The sequence below is a fragment of the Hemiscyllium ocellatum genome, chromosome 3, assembly GCF_020745735.1.
Source record: "Hemiscyllium ocellatum isolate sHemOce1 chromosome 3, sHemOce1.pat.X.cur, whole genome shotgun sequence".
In the NCBI taxonomy this organism is placed as follows: Eukaryota; Metazoa; Chordata; class Chondrichthyes; order Orectolobiformes; family Hemiscylliidae; genus Hemiscyllium; species Hemiscyllium ocellatum.
In genome coordinates this window covers 10,216,461-10,242,427 of record NC_083403.1, presented here as the reverse complement: position 1 = coordinate 10,242,427, position 25,967 = coordinate 10,216,461, and the positions used below count along the sequence as shown (strand labels likewise).

Below are 25,967 nucleotides of genomic sequence, written 5' to 3'. Positions count from 1 at the left end.
TTACTTTCTGGTCTTCAAAAAAAAAAGTCAGGTCTTCACGGGAGTGAAAACCAAAATCTATTTTTTTCTCCACATAGTTCCCAAATAACAATATTATAAACTGTCAAACTGTGTCCCTAATTTTAGTCTCTTTCTACATGCATAGACATGGAAACAGCAGGTATCCAGTAAGAGATACCCTTTAACCTTCCTTCATAAAGGAAAGCCTTTATCCTAGGAATTAGTGGAGTGAACCTTCTTTCAACATCGTCTTATGTGGGTTTTTTTTAAGTAAGGAGACCAAAGCTATAAGCACCACTCAGAATGGTCTCTGTATGAGCCTGTATCACTGCAGCAGCACTCCCATCTTCATAGTTGATTCCCTTTTACAATAAGTGATTGGTTCCACTTCTTCCTAATGACTTGATTTATCTGCATATTTGTTTTGTAACTCTTACTTGATTACACAGACCCATCTGTACCATAGTTCTGCAATCTCTCTCTATGGTTTAATAGCTTCTCAGTGACAGGATGACTAGAAAAGCGATGTGGGGGATTTGAAGGATTGAATGCTGCGTTCTGTTGCACAAGACATGAAGACTATCTAAATAAGTTGGAGATCTCTAATCTTCTGTAGACAGGAAGGTGGGAAAGAAATAGGCAACTCAACTCGACCGGTTCTGATCTTATGCTTAATACAGTGATGGCTGATTGAACACTTCAAATGACTATTACCCACGATTCCCCTAATCCTTTTCACCATTAGTAATCAGAAATCTATCTATCTATAAGCTCAAACATATTCAAAGACTCAATTTCCACTGAAAGATTGAATGAGAAACAAATTCATCTGGGTCTTAACTGGCAATCCTCTTACTTTAAGTTGTGCCTCTTGGTTTGAGATTCCCCAACCAGTATCTTCCCTATCTGTCCCTTCAGCTATGTTTTAAGTTTCAGTGCAATCCCCTCTAATTCTTCAAAACTCTACAACACGCAGATCTGGTTTCCCTAATATTTCCTCATAGGAAAGTCCTAACATCCCAGGTGGTCTGGTGTGATTTCATTGCACTATGTAGAGCAATGATATCTTCTCTGAGGCCCTACAATGGACCTCACACCACCATCCCCACCGCAAACCTGCTCACAATGTGGTCTAACCAAGATCCTATGCAATTGATGTAAGACATCACTATTCCAGTGCTCAAATACTCTTAAAATAAATGCTTGCATTTCATAACATTTCATAATATCTTGCTGTACTTGCACCTTAGCCTTTAGGAGCTTATAGGCAAAAGCACTTAGTGTCACAGAGTCATAGAGATGTACAGCACCGAGACAGACCCTCCAGTTCAACCCGTCCATGCTGACCAGACATCCCAACACAATCTAGTCCCACCTGCCAGTGCCCGGCCCATATCCCTCCAAACCCTTCCTATTCATATACCCATCCAAATGCCACTTAAATGTTGCAATTGTACCAGCCTCCACCACATCCTCTGGCAGCTCATTCCATACACGTACCACCCTCTGTGTGAAAAAGTTGCCCCTTGGGTCTCTTTTATATCTTTCCCCTCTCACTCTAAACCTATGCCCTCGAGTTCTGGACTTCCCGACCCCAGGGAAAAGACTTTGTCTGTTTACCCTATCCGTGCCCCTCATAATTTTGTAAACTTCTATAAGGTCTCCCGTCAGCCTCCGACGCTCCAGGGAAAACAGCCCCAGCCTGTTCAGCCTCTCCCTGTAGCTCAGATTCTCCAACCCTGGTAACATCCTTGTAAATCTTTTCTGAACCCTTTCAAGTTTCACAACATCTTTTCGATAGGAAGGAGACCAGAATTGCACGCAATATTCCAACAGTAGCTTCACCAATGTCCTGTATAGCTGCAACATGACCTCCCAACTCCTGTACTCAATACTCTGACCAGTAAAGGAAAGCATACCAAATGCCGCCTTCACTATCCTATCTACCTGCGACTCCACTGTCAAGGAGCTATGAACCTGCACTCCAAGGTCTCTTTGTTCAGCAACACTCCCTAGGTCTTACCATATAAGACGTGCGAAGATTTGCTTTCCCAAAATGCAGCACCTCGCATTTATCTGAATTAAATTCCATCTGCCACTTCTCGGCCCATCTGGTCCAGATCCTGTTGTAATCTGAGGTAACCCTCTTCGCTGTCCACTACACCTCCAATTTTGGTGTCATCTGCAAACTTACGAACTGTACCTCTTATGCTCATCCAAATCATTTAGGTAAAAGGTCAAAAAGTAGAAGACCCAGCGCCGATCCTTGTGGCATTCCACTGATCACAGGCCTCCAGTCTGAAAAACAACCCTCCACCACCACCCTCTGTCTTTTACCTTTGAGCCAGTTCTGCATCCAAATGGCTAGTTCTCCCTGTATTCCATGAGATCTAACCTTGCTAGTCAGTTTCCCATAGGGAACCCTGTTGAACGCCTTACTGAAGTCCATATAGATCACATCTACTGCTCTGCTGTCATCAGTCGTCTTTGTTATTTCAAAAAACTTAATCAAGTTTGTGAGACAGTAGCAATGTCACCTCATTATTTAATTCTCTCCAGTTCCACATCGTGACCACACATAAAACACAGCACTGACCTGGAGCTATAATCGCAGCTCTATTACTGTCACCAAATCAAAATATTGGAGCTCCATAACAGCACTGGGTGTGTGATCCCCACAGGGACCATAGCAATTTGATGGGCGATGAACATTGCTTCTTGGCCAAGCTAACAGCATCCATGTCCCACAAATGGATAATTGTTTGGTTAGAAAGTTAGTACAGATTGAAGCTGGGGCTTTGTTGGAATAAAGCTTGTGCATTTACCTGGTGTGCTTTTGGTCTATTTCCTCTGTGCAAAGTTGGTAACTCTTGGATGTTAGGACAAAGTGAGGTCTGTGGATGCTGGAGATTAGAGTTGAGTGTGTGTTGCTGGAAAAACACAGCAGGTCAGGCAGCATCCGAGGAGTAGGAGAATCGATGTTTCGGTCCGGAGCCCTCCTTCAGGAATGAGGCTGGGAGCCTCTGGGATGGAGAGATAAATGGGAAGGGGTTGGAGCTGGGGAGAAGGTAGCTAAGTGCAATAGGTGGATGGAGGTGGGGGTGAAGGTGATAGGTCAGAGAGGAGGGTGGAGCGGATAGGTGGGAAGGAAGATTGACAGGTGGGACATGTCATGAGGACAGTGCTAAGCTGGAAGGTTGGAACTGGGAGGAAACTGGTGAAGTCCACATTGATGCCCTGGGGTTGAAGGGTCCCGAGGCGGAAGATTAGGTGTTCTGCCTCTAAATGTTGGGTGGTGAGGGAGTGGCGATGGAGGAGGCCCAAGACCTGCATGTCCTCGACAGTGGGAGGGGGAGTTGAAATGTTCGGCCACTGGGCAGTGGGGTTGATGTGGGTGTCCCAGAGATGATCTCTGAAGTGCTCCACGAAAAGGTGTCCAGGCTCCTCAGTGTAGAGGAGAGCACATCTGGAGCAATGGATACAATAAATGGCTTCTGTGGAAGTGCAGGTGAAACTCTAATGGATATGGAAGGCTCCTTTGGGGCCTTGGATGGAGGTGAGGAGGAGGTGTGTGCGCAGGTTTTGCAATTCCTGCGGTGGGAGGGGAAGGTGCTGGGAGAGAAGGGTGGTTTGTTAGGGGGCGTGGACCTGAACAGGTAGTTGCAGAGGGAGCAGTCTTTGTTGGAAACGGATCTGGATGGGGAGGGAAATAAATCTTTGGTGATGGGATCCATGTGTAGATAGTGGAAATATCAGCGGATGATGCGGTTTATGTGAAAGTTGGTGGGGTGGAAGGTGAGATGTCATCAGATAGCTATGGAAGTCTGTGGGTTTGTTGGGTGTTTTCAAGGCAGGGATTGATAAATTCTTGATCTCTCAAGGAATTAAGGGCTATGGGGAAAGTTCAGGTAAGTGGAATTGAAATAGCCATCAGCCATGATTTAATTAAGTGGACTCCTTGAGCCGAATGGCCTCACTTCCACTCCTTTGTCTTATGGTCCTTTACAAACCCACCAACTCCCACCCTACCTCCTGTAAAAATGCTATCCCGTATTCCCAATTCCCCCGCCACATCTGCCCCCAGGAGGACCGGTTTCACTACAGAACATACCAGATGGCCACCTCAAGACAAATTTCTCCTCCCACGTGGTTGAAGATGCTCTCCAGCGCATCTCATCCACATCCTGCACCTCTGTCCTCGAGCTCCAATCGCAACAAGGACAGAACCCCCTGATCCTCACCTTCCACCCCACCAACCTCCACAAAAATGGCATCATCTGATATTTACGCCACCTACAAATGAACCCCACTGCCAGAGACCCTTCTGTCTGTGACTTGGTCAGGTCCACGCCCCCTAATGAACCACCTTCCCCTGCCACTCAGGAATTGCAAAACCTGTGCCCTCACCACCATGCAGGGCCCAAAGAAGCCTTCCATATCCATCTGGATGCCTTCTCGCGGAGGTCTTTAGAGAACATCTCAGGGATACCTGCACCAATCAACCCCACTGCCCCGTGGCCGAATATTTCAACTCCCCCTCCCACTGCTAAGGACATGCCGGTCCTGGGCCTCCACCTCTGCCACTCCCTCACCATCCGACACCTGGAGGAAGAATGCCTTATCTTCCGCCTCGGGACCCTTTAACCCCAGGGCATCAATGTGGACTTCACCAGTTTCCCCAGTTCCCTTCCACACACCCCACACCTTATCCTAGTTCCAACCTTCCAGCTCAGCACCATCCTCATGGCCTGTCCCAGCTGTCAATCTTCCTTTCCACCTATCCGCTCCACCCTCCTCTCCGACCTATCAACTTTACCCCCCCACCCCGGTATTGCAGTCTTAGCTACCTTCTCCCCAGCTGCGCCCCTCCTCCCATTATCTCTCCAGATCTGAGGCTCCCTGTCTCACTCCTGATGATGGGCTTTTGCTGAAAGTGTCAATTTCCCTGCTCCTCGGATGCTGCCTGACTTGCTGTGCTTTTCTAGCAACACTCTCAACTCTTGGATGTTGTGGACAATGCTAGTTGGTTTGAATGTATTCAAAGCTTGTGCATGGCATTTGTGGTAAATGAAAGAAGCAGTCTGTATAATGGGGCGGGTAACAATTTCTTGTTGTCTCTTGCCATTCAAAACCAATTATTTGTTCAGATACCAATGGCAATTGTAAATGGCTTGTCAATGTCTTGAGAGTTCCTGCCTCTGCCACCTTTTTTAGGAGTAGAGTTCCAGATACCCACAACTCTCTCTGGGTGAAAGCATTATTCCTCCAATCCCCTTTGATCCTGCTGCTCCTTTAAGACTGTGCCCCTGGTTACTGTCTGCTTGACTAATGGGAAAAGGTTCTCTTTAGCTACGTCCCTCAGAACTTTGCACATCTCAATCAGATCCCCCTTCAGCCTTTTCTGCTCACAGGAAAACAACTCCAGTGTATCTAGTCTCTCTTCAGAGCTGATTTAATACTCTAGAGAATCTGTTCTTCACCCACTTCAGTGCCAGCACATCGTTTCGATAGTGTGGTGACTCCAGCTGTGGCCTAACAATTGAACCACACCTCCACCCACCCTATGACACCCATTTCAAGTTTAGTTTTAATTGCTGTTAAGAATAAAAACTCATCATGTTTTCTAAAATAGCACATGGTCAGGGAGGGAGAGTGAGTGGGTCAGGGCCTGGAACGCACAGGCGGCGAGTGAGTGAGGGGGGTGGTGGGTCAGAGTCTGGAATGCGTGGGCAGCGAGTGAGTGAGGAGGTGGGTCAGACCCTGGAATGCTCAGGTTGTGAGTGAGTGAGGGAGTAGGTCAGGGTCTGGAATGCATGGGTGGAGAGTGTGGAGGGGGTGTGTCAAGACCTGGAGCGCACAGGCAGAGAGTGTGAGAGGGAGGTGGTCAGGGTCTGAAATGCACATTGTGTGTGATGGAGGCAGTGTTAGCTCTGACCTTTGTAAGATGGAATTGGATAAGTAGGTGAGGGGAGAATTTGTAGGGCGATAGATATTGTTTGGGATACTGAGTAGTTGTGAAGTATTCTTGTATGTACTCAACAGACAGTGGCATCCAGTGCTGCCTAGATGTATTTTCCACTGCACATGCTAGGGGTAGACTGGGGTGTTGGCATTTAATCCAGAATCCTGAGTTAGTGCTGAACAGACACTGGTTGAAACCTCACCTTGGAGCTGGTGAAAAGTAAATTCAGTTATTAAATAGAATTTGTTACTTTATCTGGAATGGAAAGCTAGTCTCCATAATAGTGACTATTAAAATATCATTAATTGTTATTTTAAACAGTCTGCCCTTATCTTTTTGGGAAGTAAGTCACCCTAGTTTCTTGGTCCGATTTGCAAGTAACCATAGCAATAAAGTTGATGCAAAAACCCTCTGAAATGGTCAAGCTCATAGCACAGTTGCATCAAACTGATAAAGTTGAAAAAGAATCAAAGTGTATAGGCCACCTGACGTTAATCTGAAGACAAACAGCAAGCACAAGTGACCTGAAAAATTATTATTACTAACATTTTGATCTTGTGCCAAAAATGAAAGAGTGCTGTCTCAGACGTATCGAGCAACTGCCTGACGTCATCATACTAATGGAATCATACCTGAAAGACAAAAGACGACAATCTATCCTTTTTTAGCATGGGCTTTGTGCAAAGTGAGTCATGTCTTAATAACTTGATTGAATTTTTTGAGGGGGTGATGATGGAGATCAGTGAGGGTAGAGCAGTGGATGTTGTCTCCACGGCCTTTAGTAAGGCTTTGACAAGGTCCCTCATGGTCGGCTCATCCAGAAGGTTAAGATGCACGGAATCCACCGTGAATTAACTTGTCCATGGAAGGCAGAGGGTAATTGTGGAAGGGTATTTTTCAGTTTAGCAATTCATGACTAATGGTGGTCCACAGGGATTCCTCCAGGGACCTTTGCTGTTTGTGATATATATTAATGACTTGAATGAAAATGTACATGGGTGGATTAGTAAGTTTGCAGACGATACAAAGATTGATTGAGTTGTGGATTGCATAGAAGGTTGTTAAAGGATGCATCAGATATAGGCAGAGAAATGGCAGATGGAGTTTAATCCAGGTAAGTGTGAGGGGCTGCACTTTGGAAGATCAAATGTTAAGTAAAAATATATAGTCAACAGCAGGATGCTGAACAGCATTGACATACAGAGGGATCTTTGGGTTCAAGTCCATAACTTCCTGAAAGTGGCCACACAAATAGGGTGGTTAAGGTGGTGTATGGCATGCTTGCCTTAGCTTGGGTAATTGATGCAAGAATCAGGATGTCATGTTGCAGCGTTATAAGACTTTGGTTAGTCCGCACTTATGTATGGTATTCAATTGTGGTCACCACATTACAGGGAGGATGTGGAAGCATTGGACGGGGTGCAGAAGAGGTTTACCTGGATGCTGCATGGATTTAAGGGTATGAAGTAGAAAGAGAGGCTAGAAAAACTGGGCTTGTTTTCTCTGGAGCAATGGAAGCTGAGGGGAGACTTGAAAGAAATCTATAAAATTGAGGACCTTAATGCTAGGTGCGTGCGTTTCAGGTGAGAGGGAGCAAGTCTTTTTTTTTATGCAGAGTAGTAGGACTCTGGAGCCTGCTGCCAATGGTGGTGGTGGAGGCATATATGATACGGGTGTTTTAGATAAGCACATGCATGTGTGACGAATGGAGGGATATGAGGCAGAAGGAATTAGTTTAATTTGGCGTCATGTTTGGCACAAAATTGTGGGCTGAAGGGCCTGTTCCTATGCTGTCCAATTCTATACTCTGTCATTGACTTCAGGAAGAGGAGTGTAGGATACATCCCTGTTTGTGTCAGTGGTCAAGAGCTTCAAGTTCCTCGAGTAAATATCACCAACTATCTGTCCTGGTCCATTCACATCAATGCTACAGTCAAGAAAGCAAACCAACACCTCTACTCCTTCAGAAGGCTAAGGAAATTTGGTCACAGTGACTCTTAATTGTTATAGATACACCATAGAAAGCATCCTACCTGTATCATCACAGCTTGATATGGCAACTGCTCTGTCCAAGGTGGAGTTGGTTTAGCTCAGTTGACTGGATATTTTGTTTGCAAAGCAGTGTGATCTAACAGTGTGGACTCTGCCCATACTGGCTGAGGTTACCATGAAGAACTCTTTTTCTCAATTCTTTCTCCCCTTCCCCACCTCCACCTTGTCTGAGGTATGGTGGCCTTCAGGGTTTAATCACCACCAATCATGTATCTCAGAGAGTAGCCTTCTCATCTGGTAAAACTATGGCGACTTGACCTGGCACCACACAAAATTACAGAAGATTGTGGACACAGCCCAGTCCATCATGAAAACCAGTCTTCCTTCCATTGATTCCATCTAAATTTCCCACAGCCTCAGGATAGCAGCCAACATAATCAAAGATCCCCTCCTGCCCCAGTTACACACTCTTTCGCCCTCCTTCATCAAACAGAAGATTCAGAAGTTTGAAAACACGGGCCAACAGATTTAAGAGCAGCTTCTTCCCTGTTGTTACCATACTGATTAATAGACCTCTTGTTTATTTGAGTTGAGCTTTCTCTACATCTTCTTTGTAGCAGTAACACTGTAACCTGCATTCTGTTCTATTATCCTGAAGTACTTGCATAGGTTGTGATTTGTCTGGTTGGCACGCAAAATAATATTTTTCACTATCTCTGAACATGACAATAATAAATCAAATCAAATCAAAAGTCTCAGGTAATGCTGTCACCATCCCTGGGTATGTCCTGTCCATCTGCTCCACCAGTTCCAGCTGCTGAGTCAATGAATCAATTCATCCATAATGAACACCACTTGAGGAAGCAGTGAGGGTGCCCACAGCCCAGAATCCATTTCAGTGCTCCCCACTACTGACTGAGGTGATTACATCCTAAACGTACTTGACCCCATCCTCATCCTTGCCAATCTGCCTGCTGCAGATGCTTCTGTCCATTAATGACCATCACTGTGCTTGTAGAGGCCAAGTCCTGACTTCACAGTTATGTTACCTTACATGGTGTTGTGTGGCAGGATGATCATGCTAAATAGAATCGACTTTGAACAGATGTAGGAACTCACGACTGGCTTTCAACAGCAGCAGAATTGTTTTCCATCAGAAGCTGCGACCTTCTGGCCTGGCATACCCCCAACTCAACAGTTGCCATCAAGCTGGGGGGAAAAACCCTGGTTCAATGGAGAGTGCAAGAGAGTATGCCAGGAACAGTACCTAAGGGTCAACCTGGTGAAACTACCAAGGAGGACTGTATGTGCATCACACAGCATAAGTCGCAAGTGATCTAGCCAGTGAATCCACAAAGGCAAAAATCAGGTCTCAGCTTTGCAGCCTTGCCTCATCCAATAGTGAATGATGATGGATAACGATTCATGGTAGTGGGGGTAACACATTAGTGTAAAGCTAATGGGATCAGCTCCAGCTAGACGTGCCAGCTCGATCCATCTTGGTCTCCTCCTTTAGAATCATGGATGCTAAAATTGCAGAATTGTTGCTCAGCTAGGCTAGTCAACCCATCGTGCCCCTGGCAGCTTTCCTGATCCAGGCGTTGCCATTACAGTCACTGTCTAAGATACTGAAGCAATTAATGCCCAAATGCAGCAAGAGTTATCCAGAGTTCAGGATTTGGCTAGCAAATGACCGTCTCCAAATAGGGGGAGTCCATTTCCTGGGGGAGGCTATAATGGCATTGCCATTCTGAATCCCCTCTGATCAACATCCTGGGGTTACCATTCACCAGACTCACTGAACAGGCAAGTAGCATAAATAATTAATAAGGCAGTTTTATTTTGAATTCTTTGCCTGGTTGTGGGGGTCACTGGCTGGGGCATCTCCAGTTGCTTTTGAGAAGATGGTGTTGAGGATGAGCTTGTTCTTGAACCAATGCAGTCAGGTCTGTGTAGGAGGCACCCACACAGTGCTGTTAGAAAAGGAGTCACGACTTGTGCATTTAATTGTGTTGATTCACTCTAGTTATGTTTTCTCCATTCCTACTAAACATTAGGTGAAGGTGTTTTGTCCATTTCTTAACTATTGCACGTGTCCTCTCCTTGTGAAGGTGCTTATTTGTAAGCATTCTCTCTGTATCCATTTGATCAGATCTTTGGTTTTAAGGGGGTTTGCTGTATCATCCTTCAGCTGACTTTTAACTTTCACTTACAAAAACATTGGAAAAGCATAAGAGCTCTGGCTGCTTGACCTGAAACATTAACTCTGATTTCTCTGCACAGATGCTTCCAGACCTGCTGAGCTTTTCCAGCAATTTCTGCTTTTGTTTCAGAATTGCAGATGCTGGAAATCTGAGTTTTTTATTTAACTTTCACTTGTTTCTTTCATGATGTCAGGAATTAGTAAACAAACTGCTTGTTGGTAGTTGCACAGTAAATTAGCTACTTGAATACGTTAGATGACCAGTGGAAGGGGAATGTTTGTTCTGTGTTTCTCTCACTCGGCCTGTTTCGTTCTCATTTTTTTTCTCTCTCTCCCTCTCTCTCTCGGTCTGCTTGTTTCCCTTTTTCACTCTGCTCGTTTCCCTGTCTCTCTTTGCCTCTGAGTGTGTCTGTTTCTTTGTCTGTCAGTCTGTAAAACTCTGTCCCTGTCTCTCTCCGTCTGTGTGGCTCACTCAGTGAGAAGAGTTTGAGTTCGCCACCATTTCCATATATGGCCATCTTCCATCAGCAGTATCCTTGTTGGGGCCTCTGAGTTATTCCTTATAAGCTGCAGCTGTCCTGGAGGCAGGCATTTCTGAATTATGAGGAGGGGCTGTATCGGGGGATCACTTGCCGTCTCTGTGCTGGCATCTGTTGCAGTGCCACATGTCCCCGTGAGTGCCGATGTTTTTAGCCTGTGATGTAGTGAACTGATTGCACATGTGCCCTATGTCCAATCTGTTTTGATTAGGCTGGAATCTGGTTGAACTCCAGGAGTCCTTCTCTTTACAGGCACCTCTGAATGAGCTCCGTTATCGTACTGTCACCCATCAGTGGGCAGAATAAGCCTGACCTAACTGTGATGAGCCTGTTGTGTGTCTGTTTAACACTTCTTCCTGATCATCACTGTTTTCCTGACACCTTGTTCTCTGTCGGGCTGCCACCTGTGATTGGATAATACTGACCACAGGCCCACAGAGCACCTTTGGCAAACACAGGGAGAGAGGGCTAAAAGAACAATGAGCAGTACCAAAGCGATTTCAGATCCAGGATAGACAACACCAGAATCAGAGGAGCACATAAATCCCCAGAGTTATGGTCAGGAGGGGATCGTGGAGCTGGGGAGGGGCGCGGGTCTGGAGGGGCTCTCTGGGACGGAGAAGAGTGCAGGTTTGGAGGGGATCGCAGAGCCGGAGAGGGGTGCGGGTCTGGAGGGGCTTGCGGAGCCGGGGAGGGGTGCGGGCTGGAGGGGCTCGCGGAGGCAGGGAGGGAATTGCGGGAATGGGGAGAGGATTGCTGCTATGGGGATGGGGATGGGGAGGGGCGCGGGTCTGGAGGGGATCGCTGCGACGGGGAGAGGCTCACTGGGAGGGACGCGGGTCTGGAGGGGCTCGCGGAGGCAGGGAGGGAATTGCGGGAATGGGGAGAGGATTGCTGCTTTGGGGGTGGGGAGGGGCGCGGGTCTGGAGGGGATCGCTGCAATGGGGAGGGGCTCACTGGGAGGGACGCGAGTCTGGAGGGGCTCGCGGAGCCAGGGAGGGGCGTGGGTCTGGAGGAGCTGGGGAGGGGCGTGGGTCTGGAGGGGATCGCTGCAACGGGGATGGGGAGGGGCGCGGGTCTGGAGGGGCTCACTGCGACGGGGAGGGGCTCACTGGGAGGGGCACGGGTCTGGAGGGGCTCTCGGAGTCAGGGAGGGGTGCGGGTCTGGAAGAGCCGGGGAGGAGCGCAGGTCTGGAGTAGCCGGGGAGGGGCACGGGTTTGGGGGGCTCGCAGGGAATCGCTGCAACGGTGAGAGGTGGGGAGGGAATCACTACGACAGGGAGGGGATCGCGGAGGTGGGGAGGGGATTGCAACGACTGGGAAGGGTGCGGGTCTGGAGGGGATCGCGGGAACGCAGAGGTGGGGAGGGGATCGTGGCCACGGGGAGGGGTGCGGGTCTTGAGATGTATACTGGGTTAAGGAAGCATTGTAATGCTTGAGATATCTGAGATGGGTTGTTAGTGAGGCTGGAGGAGATGTGTTTGAGACCTTGGACAGTAAGCTGGAGGGTGGTGATTGGGCAAATGTTGCACATTCTATGATTGTGTGGAGAGGAAGCTTGAGGAAGTGTTAGGAATGATGAAGGGGTTGTCTCAGAGGAAACCTATAAAGTGAAATGGGAGGAGAAAATGTGTTTGGTGGTGGTATCCTGCTGAAGATGGTGGAATTAGCAGCTTGTTTGAATGCAGAGATTGTTAGGGTGGAAATTGAAAAGAGTAAACTTTGCCTTCATACTGGGGAGAAGGGTAAAGGCTGTAAGCAGAGCAATGTTGACCACATCTATTTGTGAATAGAAGTATCACATTTACTCCTCTCTAATTCTCTGTCGTCTCCTCTGTGACCAGGGAAATTATTAGTTATGCCAAGCCCTTTTCTGATTTCTCCACCAATTTACCCTTAGCAATTTGGGTGCAAGCCATCCAGGCTAAATGGTTTATCCACTGCAAACTCAATATTTCATTTTCTCCATAATCTTGCACTGTTACAGCAACTGTGTGAGAATATTGATTCAGAATCCAACTTCATTCAAATCCATGTGAGCTCTGTGTAGAGCAGTTGTCAGTTCCATTTCTCTGCCTTATCCCCTAGTCCTGCAAATTTATTTCTCTCAAGAACCCACCCAAATTTATTTTGAGGAAATTGATCAGCTTTGCTCATAATCTACGAGTTTCAGGTCTTCACAACTCAGCATATAATATAAAAGCTTATCTTGGGGTGATGTGGTGGCTCAGTGCTGAGCACTGATGCTTAACAGCACTAAGGACCTGGGTTCGATTCCACCTTTGAGCAACTGTCTGAATTTTGCAAATTCTCTCCATATCTGTGTGGGTTTCCTTCAGGTGTTCCAGTTTCCTCCCACAGTCACAAGGATGTGCAGGTTGGTGGATTGACCATGCTAAATTACCCATAATGTCCAGGGCTCTGTAGGTGTATGGATTAACAATGGGAAATGCAGGGTTATAGGGATAGTGTTGACTCAGTGGGTTGAATGGCCTGTTTCCACACTGTATAGATTCTATGGTTCATGTCCCCTTGTATCTCTTATCCAAAACCTTAAGCCTCTGTCCACAGTCGTTGAACTATCAGCTAATGAGAACAACCTTTGTTTTCCTTTCTAAACTGGTCAGGATCTTCTACATATCCATAAAATCTACCCTCGATCTGTTTTGCTCCAAGTACTACAACCCCAACTTCTCCAATGTAACCTTCTGGCTAAAATTCCTTGTTCCTGGAATCATTCTGGGAATCTCCTTTCCACCCTCTCAATGACCCTCACATCCTTCCTAGAGCATAGTGACCAGAACCAGGCATGTGGGCAGCACGGTGGCACAGTGGTTAGCACTACTGCCTCACAGCACCTGAGACCCAGGTTCAATTCCCGACTCAGGTGACTGACTGTGTGGAGTTTGCACGTTCTCCCCGTGTCTGCGTGGGTTTCCTCCGGGTGCTCCGGTTTCCTCCCACAGTCCAAAGATGTGCGGGTCAGGTGAATTGGCCATGCTAAATTGCCCGTAGTGTTAGGTAAGGGGTAAATGTAGGGGTATGGGTGGGTTTCGCTTCGGCGGGTCGGTGTGGACTTGTTGGGCCGAAGGGCCTGTTTCCACACTGTAAGTCTAATCTAAAATTAGTCTAATCTAATCTAAAAACTGAATATATTAACTTAAGCGAGGCCTAACCAGAGTTTTTGGAAATATTTCAGCATCATTTTCCTGCTTTTATGTTTAATATGCCTGTTTATCAAGCCCGTGATCTCATATGTTTTGTGAACTCTTATCACAGTATGTGCTGAAATCATCAAAGATTGATACATGTGAAACTCCAGCTTTCTCTGTCCCCTGAACTAGGTCTTTTAATCTACATTGCCTCAACCTATCCCTTCTGTTAAATACATCACCTTGCACACCTATGATTTAAATGCCATCTGTTATTTGTTTCCCAGTCCTTCAAATCTAAATTTTGAAATTTACTCTGTATTCCAATGGCCAAGTTATTTCTGTATGGTAAGCACTGCAGAGCTCCTAACGTGGGGACACCACTGGCTTGGCTAAAACTCACCCATTTATCAACAACTCACTGTTTTCTCTCCTTGTGGCAGTTTCCACACAAGTTGTTACTGTCTGTTCTATTCCAGGAGCTCAGTGTCTTTAAGCAGACTGCTCTGTGGCACTTTGTCAAACACCTCCATAGTAAATGCTGATACAAAATGCTCATTAATATTTCCGCTTCAATGCACACTTTATTCACTTGATTCCTAATGGGATCCTTCTAAGCTCTTACTAACTAAACATAGAAGCCATAGAAATGATATAGCACAGAAAAAAGCCATTGGGCCCTTCTTGTCCATGCTGACTCAAGATACCTAGACACCCTTTCTAATCCCATATTCCTGCACATAGCCCATAGTCTTGCAGTTTGCAGCACTTAAGATGGAGATACATGTGCTTTTGAAAAGAGTTTAGGGTCTCTGCCTCCAATGCCAACTCAAGCAGCAAATTCCAGACACCCACCATCCACTGTGTTTAAAAAAATGGTTATTCCCCTCGAATCCTTCTGCCACTGTTTGAATCTGTGACCCCTGGTTTTTTAATCCTGTGCTCGGGGAAACAGGTTCCTCCTGTCCGGTCTATCTCAATCCCTCACCCTTTAATCTCAATTATGTTACCCCTCAGCCTTCTCTGTTCCAAGGAAAACAACCCCAATCTCTCCCCAGAGCTCCAATTCTCCAGTCCTGGCAGCATTCTCGTGAATCTGCTCTGCACTCTCTCCAGTACAGATCTATCCTCCCTGTAATGTGGGGACTAGAAGTGCACAGAATTCTCCAGTTCTGGCCTTGCCAGTGTCTCTTATATCCCTATTTTTGTATTTTATACCTCTGCCAGTCAAGGAGAGCATTCATATGCTGCCTTTATAACGGTATCTACCTGTAATGCTACTTTTTTAGGGACCTGTGCACTTGCACGCCAAGATCTCTCACTTGATTTACCCATCTCAGTGTATTCCCATTTATTGTGTATTTCCTTTTCCTGTTTGACCTCACCTCCCCAAATGCATTACCTCTTGCTTAGCAGAGTTGATCTTCATCTGCCAACTCCAGTAAACCATCGATATCATTTAGTAGCTGACAGCTGTCATCTACACTATCTGTTACATGACCAACCACTGACATCCCAGTAGACAGGTTTTGGAGTTCCTTTTCTGTTGACAGCCATTTCTGTTTCATATTCTCTTTTTTTTTGCCAGTCATAGCTCCCTCTCAACTAATAATATTTTGCCTCTTTCTTGCTTGAAGAATTTGCCTGACATACATCTCACACTCTCCTGAAACTCGTGGACTATGAGCAAAGCTGATCAGTGATTTCAAAAGGAATTAGGGTGGGCTCTTTCAGGAAATAAATTGGATTGCACGAGCAATTGCACTGAAAACTAACATGGGCTTGATAGAGCACTAGGATTGACAGGTTGCATGGCCAGTTTCTGTGTGGTATGCTCTGTGTTGTCACATTCAGTAGAATGGCCAACTGAGTAGGAACCTACCATGGCTCTGTTTCTCCATCTCTGGTGTTGGTGTGTTCATGTGGACCAAACATGACAGATCATCCAACATTGAAACGAGTTCCTGTTGCTTGACTTAGGCAGAATAGTGAGCAATGTGTTTGGAACGGGGGCATGTTTGAATGGAGTGAGTGAAAGGGATGGTTAGAATCAAACTGATGTACTGCACTAAGTTCCTGCTGGAACTGTGGGAGCATTTTTCATAGCTGGTAAAGTTCACACAGATATTGCTGGAATAATTGCTGGAATAACACTGTTGTGTTGCCAACGTTTTACAATTCTTAACCCAGTGATCACATCTCTCCTGTTTCTCTATTTTCTCCAGCCCCTAGTTCCTAGAATTCTCTCCTTTAATATCCCGCCCTGTGGTTCAGTGTCAGTGGTTTTGGGAGAGCTGCTCTTGTGACTGGGATTGTCACAATAAAGGATCTGTTCACCTCCCTCCATCCTGAACTGCTGCTGCTGCGATGGTGGTGGCTTCGAGCAATCCTGTTCACAACCAGCTATCCTCTGGCATAGAGAGATCTATGCTTGTGTGGGGAAGGGTGCATGTGTGATATGGGACAGGAGGGAGAGGCATCCTAGGGGTGTACAACACGAAAACAGGCCATTTGGCCCAGCTCGTCCATGCTGACCAGGTTTCCCAAACTGAACTAGTTCTGTTTGCCTGCAGTTGGTCCATATCCCTCTACATCTTTCCTATCCATGTACCTGTCTTAAATGCCTTTTATTGTTGTAGTTGTACAGCCTCTACCGCTTCCTCTAGCAGCTCATTCTATACGTGCACCACCCTGTGTATGGTAAAAGTTGCCCTTCAGGCCCGCTGTAAATTTCTCCTCTCACCTTTAAACCTATGAACTATGGTTTTGGTCTCCCCTACTCTGGGGAAAAGACCTTGGCTATTCACCTTCTCTGTGACCCTCATAATTTTATAAATTTCTATAAAGGTTACCCCTTCTACACTCCAGGGAAATAAGTCCTAGCCAATCTAGATCCTCCTTATAACTCAAACCCTTCAGTCTCGATAACATCCTTGTAAATCTTTTTTTGCTCGCCTTCCGGTTTCATAATATCCTTCCTATATCAGGGCTACCAGCATTATAGGCAATACTCCAAATGTGGCCTTACCAATGTCTTGTACATCTATAACATAACGTTCCAACTCCTGTACTCGATGCTGTGACCAATGAAAGCAAGTGTACAAAAAGCCGCCTTTTACTACCTTGCCTACTGACTCCACTTTCAAAGACATATGTACACTTCCCAGGCTCCTGCCATTAACTGTGTAAGTCCTACCTTAATTTGTCTTTCCTGAATGCATCACCCTGCATTTATGTGAATTAAACTCCATCTACTATTTCTCTGCTCACTGGCCCAATTGATCATCAAATTGTACTCTTTGATCATCTTCATTGTCTACTGTTTTTGTGTCATCTGTAATCTTACCATGCCTGCTAAAATTATGAACCTATAGTCGGTTCTGATATAACGCAATAGTCCCATTCTTGTGTTATCTCATGTTATAAGAAAATCACGCAGTAGCCACACCATTTAAACTATTGGGACTGGAATCATGTTATACCCAACACACACACATAAGGAAAGTTTGCCTTCTACAAATAAGTCTAAATTCTTCAATTATGTTAAAGCTGATTTGCATTAAAGAAACGCGTTATAGTAGAATCAAATTATAGCATCCTTATAGTGTGGAAAGAGGTCATTTTGTCCAATGAGCCTGCACCGACACTCCAAAGAACATCCCGCCCAGACCAAGACCCCTATCCTATCCCTGTATTCCCGTATTTAGCGCAGCCAATCCACCAAGCCTGCACATCTTATGGGCGGCACGGTGGCACAGTGGTTAGCACTGCTGCCTCACTATGCCAGAGACTTAGGTTCAATTCCCGCCTCAGGCAACTGTGTTGAGTTTGCACATTCTCCCTGTGTCTGCGTGGGTTTCCTCCGGGTGCTCTGGTTTCCTCCCACAGTCCAAAAGCATGCAGGTTATGTGAATTGGCCATGCTAAATTGTCCCGTAGTGTTAGGTGAATGTAAGGGAATGGGCCTGGGTGGGTTGCGCTTCGGCGGGTCGATGTGGAATTGTTGGTCCGAAGGGCCTGTTTCCACATTGTAAGTAATCTATCTAATCTTTGGATTCTGGGAGGAAACTGAGCACCTGGAGGGAGCCCACACAGACATGGGGAGAACATGAAAACTCTTCACAGACTAGGGAGGGGCGGGTGTGCAAAGTGATGGGTGATGATAGGACATTAATGTGGCCTTTCTTTGTCTGATTGGGTGCTAGTATTGGCTGGCCCAGTCCACCTTCGCCACACTATGGTATACCAGGTCAATTAATTGGCTTTCTCCAAGGAGTCCTTTCATGTTGGAATGTGCAGTGATTCAGCTGTGAATGATGAGATTAAAATTTTGATGCAGAGACGTTGTGGTAACTTCACTAGAACTACAGAGTCAAGCTAATGCTGTGAAGGCAAGAGTTCAAATCCCATCATCACATGGTGATAAAAATCTGGAATGAAAAGGGAATGTAATCATAGTCAATCGTTGTAGAAACCTGTCTAGTTCAGTAATGTCCTTCATGGTGGGAAATCTCACACCATTACTTGCTCTGGCCAAATCTGACTCTAGTAGATCAGTTTAGAAATAAAAAGACACCAGGTTATAGTCCTGGTGAAGGTACAAGTTTTCAGACCGCTGCTCCTTCATCAGGTAGCTATTAGGGCATAATACATAGGACATAGAATTTTTAATTGAAAGATCAAAGTGTCATACAACTGATATAATGTGTTAGTAGACAGGCTTCGATGGCTGTTAAGTCTTTAATCACTTAGAATGGGGATGCAGGTTTCAATTGATTAGCATGTAAATTCTAGAATTTCTTTCAAGTCACAGCCCTGAGATAACTTAAGGTTTTATCAGAATATGAAAAAAGTGATATCTCTACTTAGACAATGCATTAAAAGGTGTGAGGTTAGAGTGAGTCTGTATTCCAACTTGAAGTCAGACTGTTTCCATTTCCATATTAGGAATTTATAAAATGGCACATTGACTGACTGCCTACAGATTGTGTGCTTTTTGAAAGAAATAGAATGTATCTTCAAATACAAATCTGCAAATACAATTTCACCCCATAGACTTATGCATGTGTGGGAGAGGGAAGGTGTATGCATGTGGGTGTGAGAGAGAGAGTGCGCACTTGACGGTGTGTATGCAAGTGTGACCGAGTACATGCCTGTGAGAGGGTGTGTATGTGAGTGGGTCTGTGTGAGTGTGTGTGAGAGAATGTAGTGAGACAGGAACCTAAGATCCCAGTTGAAATTGTCCTCATGGCTACCAAATGTGGCTGTCCGCCTCTGCTCGGCAACTCTGCGTTGTTGCCTATCTTGGAATCCATCTTCGAGGACATTCACCCAAAAGTTCGAGTCTGAATGTATATTGACGACAGCAAGCAGACGCTATGACAATGGATGAATGGACACGGCATAACAATCGCTAGACAGAGACAGGGATCCCACCACACACACACACACACACACACACACACACACACACACACACACACACACACACACACAGAGTCAGGACACACTTCAGCGGTCAAGATCTTTGGGTGAACGTCCTCGGAGGCGGACTTGGTGATAGGAAACAACGCAGAGTCGCCAAGCAGAGGCTGATAGCTAAGTTCGGTACCCATGAGCTTGTCTTCAACTGGGATCTTGGGTTCATGTCATGCTACAGGTGACCCCACCACACTATACACTTTCTCACACATTCGTGCACACACACATTTGTGCACACTCTATCTCACCCGCGCACTTCCTCTCATACATGCGCACACACTCTCACGCACACCCTCTTACATATACTCCATCACACTCGCATGCACACACTTTTTCAACCAGGTGCACACGCGCACATCCTCTCTTTCTACCCCCTGCCCCCCTTTCTTTCACACGCGCATACACTTTCCCTCTCCTACACACACACACACACACACACACACACACACACACACACACACACACACACACACAAGAAGTGTATGGGGTGAATTTGTGTTTGCAGATACATTATGTACTTTTTGAACAAAATATAATCTGTCGGCAGTCAGTCAATGTGCTATTTTATAAATTCCTAATTTAGAAATGGAAGCCATCTGACTTCAGATTGGGATACACACACTCTAACCTCACACCTTTTAACATATTATATGAGCTGAGATATCACTTTTTTTAATGTACTGATAAAACCTTAAGTTATCTCAGGGCTGTGACTTGAAACAAATTCTGGAATTTACATATTAGTCAATTGAAATCTGCATCCCCACTCTAAGTGATTAAAGACTTAACAGCCATCAAGGTTTTTGGATCAGAGTGGTGCTGGAAAAGCACAGCAGGTCAGGCAGCATCTGAGGAGCAGGTTTTTGTCGAATGCATCACAACTGTTGGATGACATTTGATCCTTTGATATACATTCTGTGTCTTATGTATCCTGCCCATTAGTTACCTGACAAAGAAGCAGTGCCCATAAAGCTTGTAGAGAGGAATCTCGATTATGCGGCATTCGCTGAGCTGAATATCAGATTACTTGGCACGATCTCAAGGTCCTGATACTTGGCTAAACTGTTATCCGGTATTCGATTATCTGGAGTTCGATTCAATGAAAAAAAAAGCTCCTCGCCCGCGTACTTCCAAATAAACCTGTTGGTCAATAACCTGGTGTTGTGTCATTTTTAACTTTGTCCACCTCAGTCCAACACCTGCTCCAGCACATCATAACTCTGTATCCACAAGAGTGTGGTCAATTCTGAACTGCCTTTCTGCAATTGTTGACCAAGATATTCACTGGCAATTAAAGATGGGCAACAAATACTCTGTTTAAGCCCTTGGGGTCAGGTGCTGGCAGTCCCTGCCCTCAACATTCTGTCTACTTTGTCTTTTTGCCCACACACTGTGCTCTCTATTGGTCCTTTTTCACCCACCTTCCCTTGCCCTGTCCTTTATCCTCCGCTGTCCCGTCAATCTCCTTTCTGTATTTCCCTCCTTCTCCCCACTTGCTGTTCACCACCTCTCCACCAATATTGCCCCCCCCCCCCCCCGCTTCTCCATTGTTCATCCCCCATAAACCCTGGTCTATGCCCTCTCTCAAACCACACTCTTCCCACGCCCCTCCGCCAAAGCCTGCTCTTCCCACCCCCTCCCTGTCCCCCAAATAGTGCTCATCCCTTACTCTGCCAACAAGGCTCTCCCTCAATACCCCCAAACCCTGCTCTTCCTTCCTCCTCTCCCAAACCGCGCTCTCCCCTCCCCCGCGAACTCCACTCTCCCGCGAACTCCACTCTCCCTGAACCCCGCGAAACCCGCTGTCCCTGAACCCCGCGCTCCCCTCCCCTCCCACAAAGCCCGCTCTTCCCTGCCCCCAAAACACCACCCTCCCCTCCCCTCCCCCAAAGCCTGCCTTTCACACCTCCCCAAATCCTGCCCTTCCTTTCCCCCAAATCCCACCCTTCCTTTCCCCTCCTCCAAAGCCTGCTTTTCCCTACCTCTCCCAAACCATACTCTTCCCTCCCTCCTCCCCCAAACACTGCTCTTCCCTCTCTTCTCCAAAGCCCGCTATTCCGCTAACCCCCTTTCCCAAACCCCTCCCCCAAACTCTGCCCTTCCCTCCCCAAACCCTGCCGTGCCTCCACCCCACCAAAATCCCTGCCTGGAAATGAGGTGGAGGCAGATTCGATTGAGGCATCCAAGAGGGCATTGGAGTTTTTGGATAGTCATAGTGTGTGCAGATTTATAGGGTGAACACAAGACATTGGCCTTGGGTAATTCCTTCACAGAGTGTTTCCTTCTGTACAGGAATAATTTTGTTGTTCTATCCTGCAATGCCTTAATATTTGACCTCCGTGATGTCTCAGGGTTTATTGAGGATCTGATTGGAGACTTGACGGTGATGGGGACAGAGACCTCTGAGAGGGTCCTGAGGCTCAGCTTCGGAATGAAGTGGGTGATGTTCCCACTTTTGGGGTTAGGTGGGGAGGGTGTGGGCATTACAGTTTGTCACACATTGTTTGAAAATCTTTCCTTTTCCAACTGCTTTAAAAGATTTTTATTTGCAATTTTTCAGCTGTTTAAACAGCCATGAGGTGCAACAGGAACAGTATTTCAAGGTCAGAACAGGGGAATTCCAGCTAAACTACAACCAGGATATGGAGGAACAAGAGGCAATTGTCATGACCATGTCTGCAAAAGTTCAATAAACACATTGGAGTATGTTTTACGTGAACTCTCAAAATTGTTTCCATTCCTTTTGGCTAGGGATGTGAACACGCTGAAGTCTCTCTATTCTGGCTCAATAATGCTCTTATTTACACCTTCCTTCTCCCTGATTTTATTTGCCGGTCCCATCTCCAAGCCTCCCACACACTCCCACTCCCACCCCCCCAACCCCCACCCCCACTCCCACTACAACAATTTCTCCCTGTTCTGCTCCCTGGCTTCTCATGCAGTGCCTCACGGGCCCTGTCCCACCCCTGCAGTACCTCGCCGCCCTGTCCCTCCCCTGCAGTGCCTCGCGGGCCCGGTCCCTCCCCTGCAGTACCACCCGGCCCTGCCCCTCCCCTGCAGTACCTCACCACTCTGCCCATCCCGGGCCCTGTCCCTCCTTTGCAGTGCCTCCCAGGCCCTGCTCCTCCCCTGAGGTGCCTCCCGGGCCCTGCTCCTCCCCTGAGATGCCTCCCAGACCCTACCCCTCCCATGCAGTTTTTCCCAGACCCTCCCCCTCCCCTGCAGTGCCTCCCGGGCCCTGTCCATCCCCTGCAGTACCTCCCGGGCCGTGTCCCTCCAGTACAGTACCTCCCGGCCCCTATCCCTCCCCCTCCCCGGCAGTGCCTCCTGGCCCCTGTCCCTCCCCGGCAGTGCCTCCTGGCCCCTGTCCCTCCCCTGCAGTGCCTCCTGGGCCCTGTCCATCCCCTGCAGTGCCTCCCGGGCACTGTCCATCCCCTGCAGTACCTCCCGGGCCGTGTCCCTCCAGTACAGTACCTCCCGGCCCCTATCCCTCCCCCTCCCCGGCAGTGCCTCCTGGCCCCTGTCCCTCCCCTGCAGTGCCTCCTGGCCCCTGTCCCTCCCCTGCAGTGCCTCCCGGGCACTGTCCCTCCCCTGCAGTACCTCCCGGCCCCTGTCCCTCCCCGGCAGTGCCTCCCGGCCCCTGTCCCTCCCCGGCAGTGCCTCCCGGCCCCTGTCCCTCCCCTGCAGTGCCTCCCGGCCCCTGTCCCTCCCCTGCAGTGCCTCCTGGGCCCTGTCCCTCCCCTGCAGTGCCTCCCGGCCCCTGTCCCTCCCCTGCAGTACCTCCCGGCCCCTGTCCCTCCCCTGCAGTGCCTCCTGGGCCCTGTCCCTCCCCTGCAGTGCCTCCTGGGCCCTGTCCCTCCCCTGCAGTGCCTCCCGGGCACTGTCCCTCCCCTGCAGTACCTCCCGGCCCCTGTCCCTCCCCTGCAGTGCCTCCCGGGCCCTGTCCCTCCCCTGCAGTGCCTCCCGGGCCCTGCCCCTTCCGTGCAGTGCCTCCCGGGCCCTGCCCCTTCCGTGCAGTGCCTCCCGGGCCCTGCCCCTTCCGTGCAGTGCCTCCCGGGCCCTGCCCCTCCCGTGCAGTGCCTCCCGGGCCCTGCCCCTCCCGTGCAGTGCCTCCCGGGCCCTGCCCCTCCCGTGCAGTGCCTCCCGGGCCCTGCCCCTCCCGTGCAGTGCCTCCCGGGCCCTGCCCCTCCCGTGCAGTGCCTCCCGGGCCCTGCCCCTCCCGTGCAGTGCCTCCCGGGCCCTGCCCCTCCCGTGCAGTGCCTCCCGGGCCCTGCCCCTCCCGTGCAGTGCCTCCCGGGCCCTGCCCCTCCCGTGCAGTGCCTCCCGGGCCCTGCCCCTCCCGTGCAGTGCCTCCCGGGCCCTGCCCCTCCCGTGCAGTGCCTCCCGGGCCCTGCCCCTCCCGTGCAGTGCCTCCCGGGCCCTGCCCCTCCCGTGCAGTGCCTCCCGGGCCCTGCCCCTCCCGTGCAGTGCCTCCCGGGCCCTGCCCCTCCCGTGCAGTGCCTCCCGGGCCCTGCCCCTCCCGTGCAGTGCCTCCCGGGCCCTGCCCCTCCCGTGCAGTGCCTCCCGGGCCCTGCCCCTCCCGTGCAGTGCCTCCCGGGCCCTGCCCCTCCCGTGCAGTGCCTCCCGGGCCCTGCCCCTCCCGTGCAGTGCCTCCCGGGCCCTGCCCCTCCCGTGCAGTGCCTCCCGGGCCCTGCGCCTCCCGGGCCCAGTGCCTCCCGGGCCCTGCCCCTCCCGTGCAGTGCCTCCCGGGCCCTGCCCCTCCCGTGCAGTGCCTCCCGGGCCCTGCCCCTCCCGTGCAGTGCCTCCCGGGCCCTGCCCCTCCCGTGCAGTGCCTCCCGGGCCCTGCCCCTCCCGTGCAGTGCCTCCCGGGCCCTGCCCCTCCCGTGCAGTGCCTCCCGGGCCCTGCCCCTCCCGTGCAGTGCCTCCCGGGCCCTGCCCCTCCCGTGCAGTGCCTCCCGGGCCCTGCCCCTCCCGTGCAGTGCCTCCCGGGCCCTGCCCCTCCCGTGCAGTGCCTCCCGGGCCCTGCCCCTCCCGTGCAGTACCTCCCGGGTCCTGTCCCTCCCCTGCAGTCCCTCCCAGGTCCTGTCACTCCTGGGCCCTGTCCCTCCCCTGCAGTCCCTCCCGGGCCCTGTCTCTCGCTGCAGGGGCTTGGATCACAGAATCTAGGATATGGCACTGGGTAGGTTTGTGGCTTGCGAATGGGATTTAGGATGTTGTGGGAGATTGGGCACAGAGACGGAGTGCCTGATTGTGTGTTAGTGGATGTGTACCTTTTCTTTATTGAAGATAACGTAGGTTCTCGTTTGGTCAATTTCCTCCCTTTAAGATGTACTCTGTCCCGTGTTTTCATCAGGCACGAAAGCACGTCAGTAGGAAGTTGCAGTGTAATGCTAGAGTCAATGTAATTCCCATGATTTTGAAACATTAGATCAAAAATTTAATTGAATTTCTCCTTCCTCACTAGTCAGACTCTGAATGAGCTGAGGTGATGGGGGACTGGATTGTCTCCAGGATGTTGTCTCTGCCATCTAATTTTTATCCACAGTTGTTGGGTTGAAGATTGAGCAAGGGGAACCAAATGAGCTTTAGAAGAACAGTTTGAGGCTGTGAAGTAACTGATTGCAGTGTGGGATCAAACTAGCTGTCAGAACTGTGGTTGTGTGATAAATGTCTCAGTCCTGCAGTGAACCATTAAAACTGCATTTTCCTCTATGTCGCTCTTCTTATTGTATTACTGTGATGTTTCAATCAAACCACTTAAGTGAATCTATTAGTTGAGAAGGAAGGACATGGAGGGCTATTTGGAGAAGGTGGGGGAATTAGCACTGGTTAAATTAACTCTAAGAAGAACCAGCACGGACATCAGAATGGTCTCCTTCTATGCTGTGATCCTGAGGGTTTCAGATGTGAAGGGTGTCCTACCCGTCCTCTTTTACATGGCATGTAGATAGGGTGGTTTATGGATAGGGGGAGGTCTAAGAGCCTCAGTGATGGTCTTGGACGGGGGCCCCCACTATAGCTGGTAATTAGTCAAGCTGTTAGGTATTGGGACCGGAACCTTCTGGAGACTGTATCTTGGTCACTAATCTGGCACAATCTACTGTGAGGGTATGCTGCAATTTGTTTCTTCAATTCAATGCTCGCTTCTGTTGTGTTTAATTCTTGGATAATCCCCTCCTCAGGACAACTTGAAACCAACAACATTCACAGTGGCCAATGTTCCAGGATCCACAGGCGTCAATCAATCAGCTTCAAACACTTCGACTAATCTCCAGGTCAGCACGGGTCACAACTTTCCTATCACCAACTACCTTGCACCTGTCACCGCCATCTCCAATAGCAACGGCGCCGTCTTCAAATCAACTGGTACAGGCACCTCTGGCAGCATGGTGCAGCTCCCGAGTGGATTCACTATCATGTCAGGTGTGTGTGTGTGAGAGAGATTCTGATGAATGGAGGAAATGGGAGGACTGAGGTTGAGGGAGAGGGGAGGGGCTGTAAGGGAGGAGGAGGTGCAGAAGGCTTGAGAGGGTGGAGCAGTGTCAAATACAGAGAATTAAAAGCTGCTTTTCTGATTTTACACAACATTTGCAACAGGCTGTATTGGGTGGGTGGCACAAATAGAAATTAACATAGGAT

At 48.7% G+C, this 25,967-nt stretch overlaps 1 protein-coding gene across 3 annotated transcripts in view; it reads left to right on the top strand.

Annotated features, from left to right (window-relative positions):
- Nucleotides 1-25,967, top strand: part of LOC132836248 (serum response factor-like) — a 104,121-nt gene that overhangs the window by 27,538 nt on the left and 50,616 nt on the right. For all 3 annotated transcript variants that reach the window (XM_060855613.1, XM_060855620.1, XM_060855606.1), the window contains exon 3: nucleotides 25,511-25,751. In XM_060855613.1, coding sequence (XP_060711596.1) covers nucleotides 25,511-25,751 — 241 coding nt within the window. The remainder of the gene's footprint in view (nucleotides 1-25,510; nucleotides 25,752-25,967) is intronic.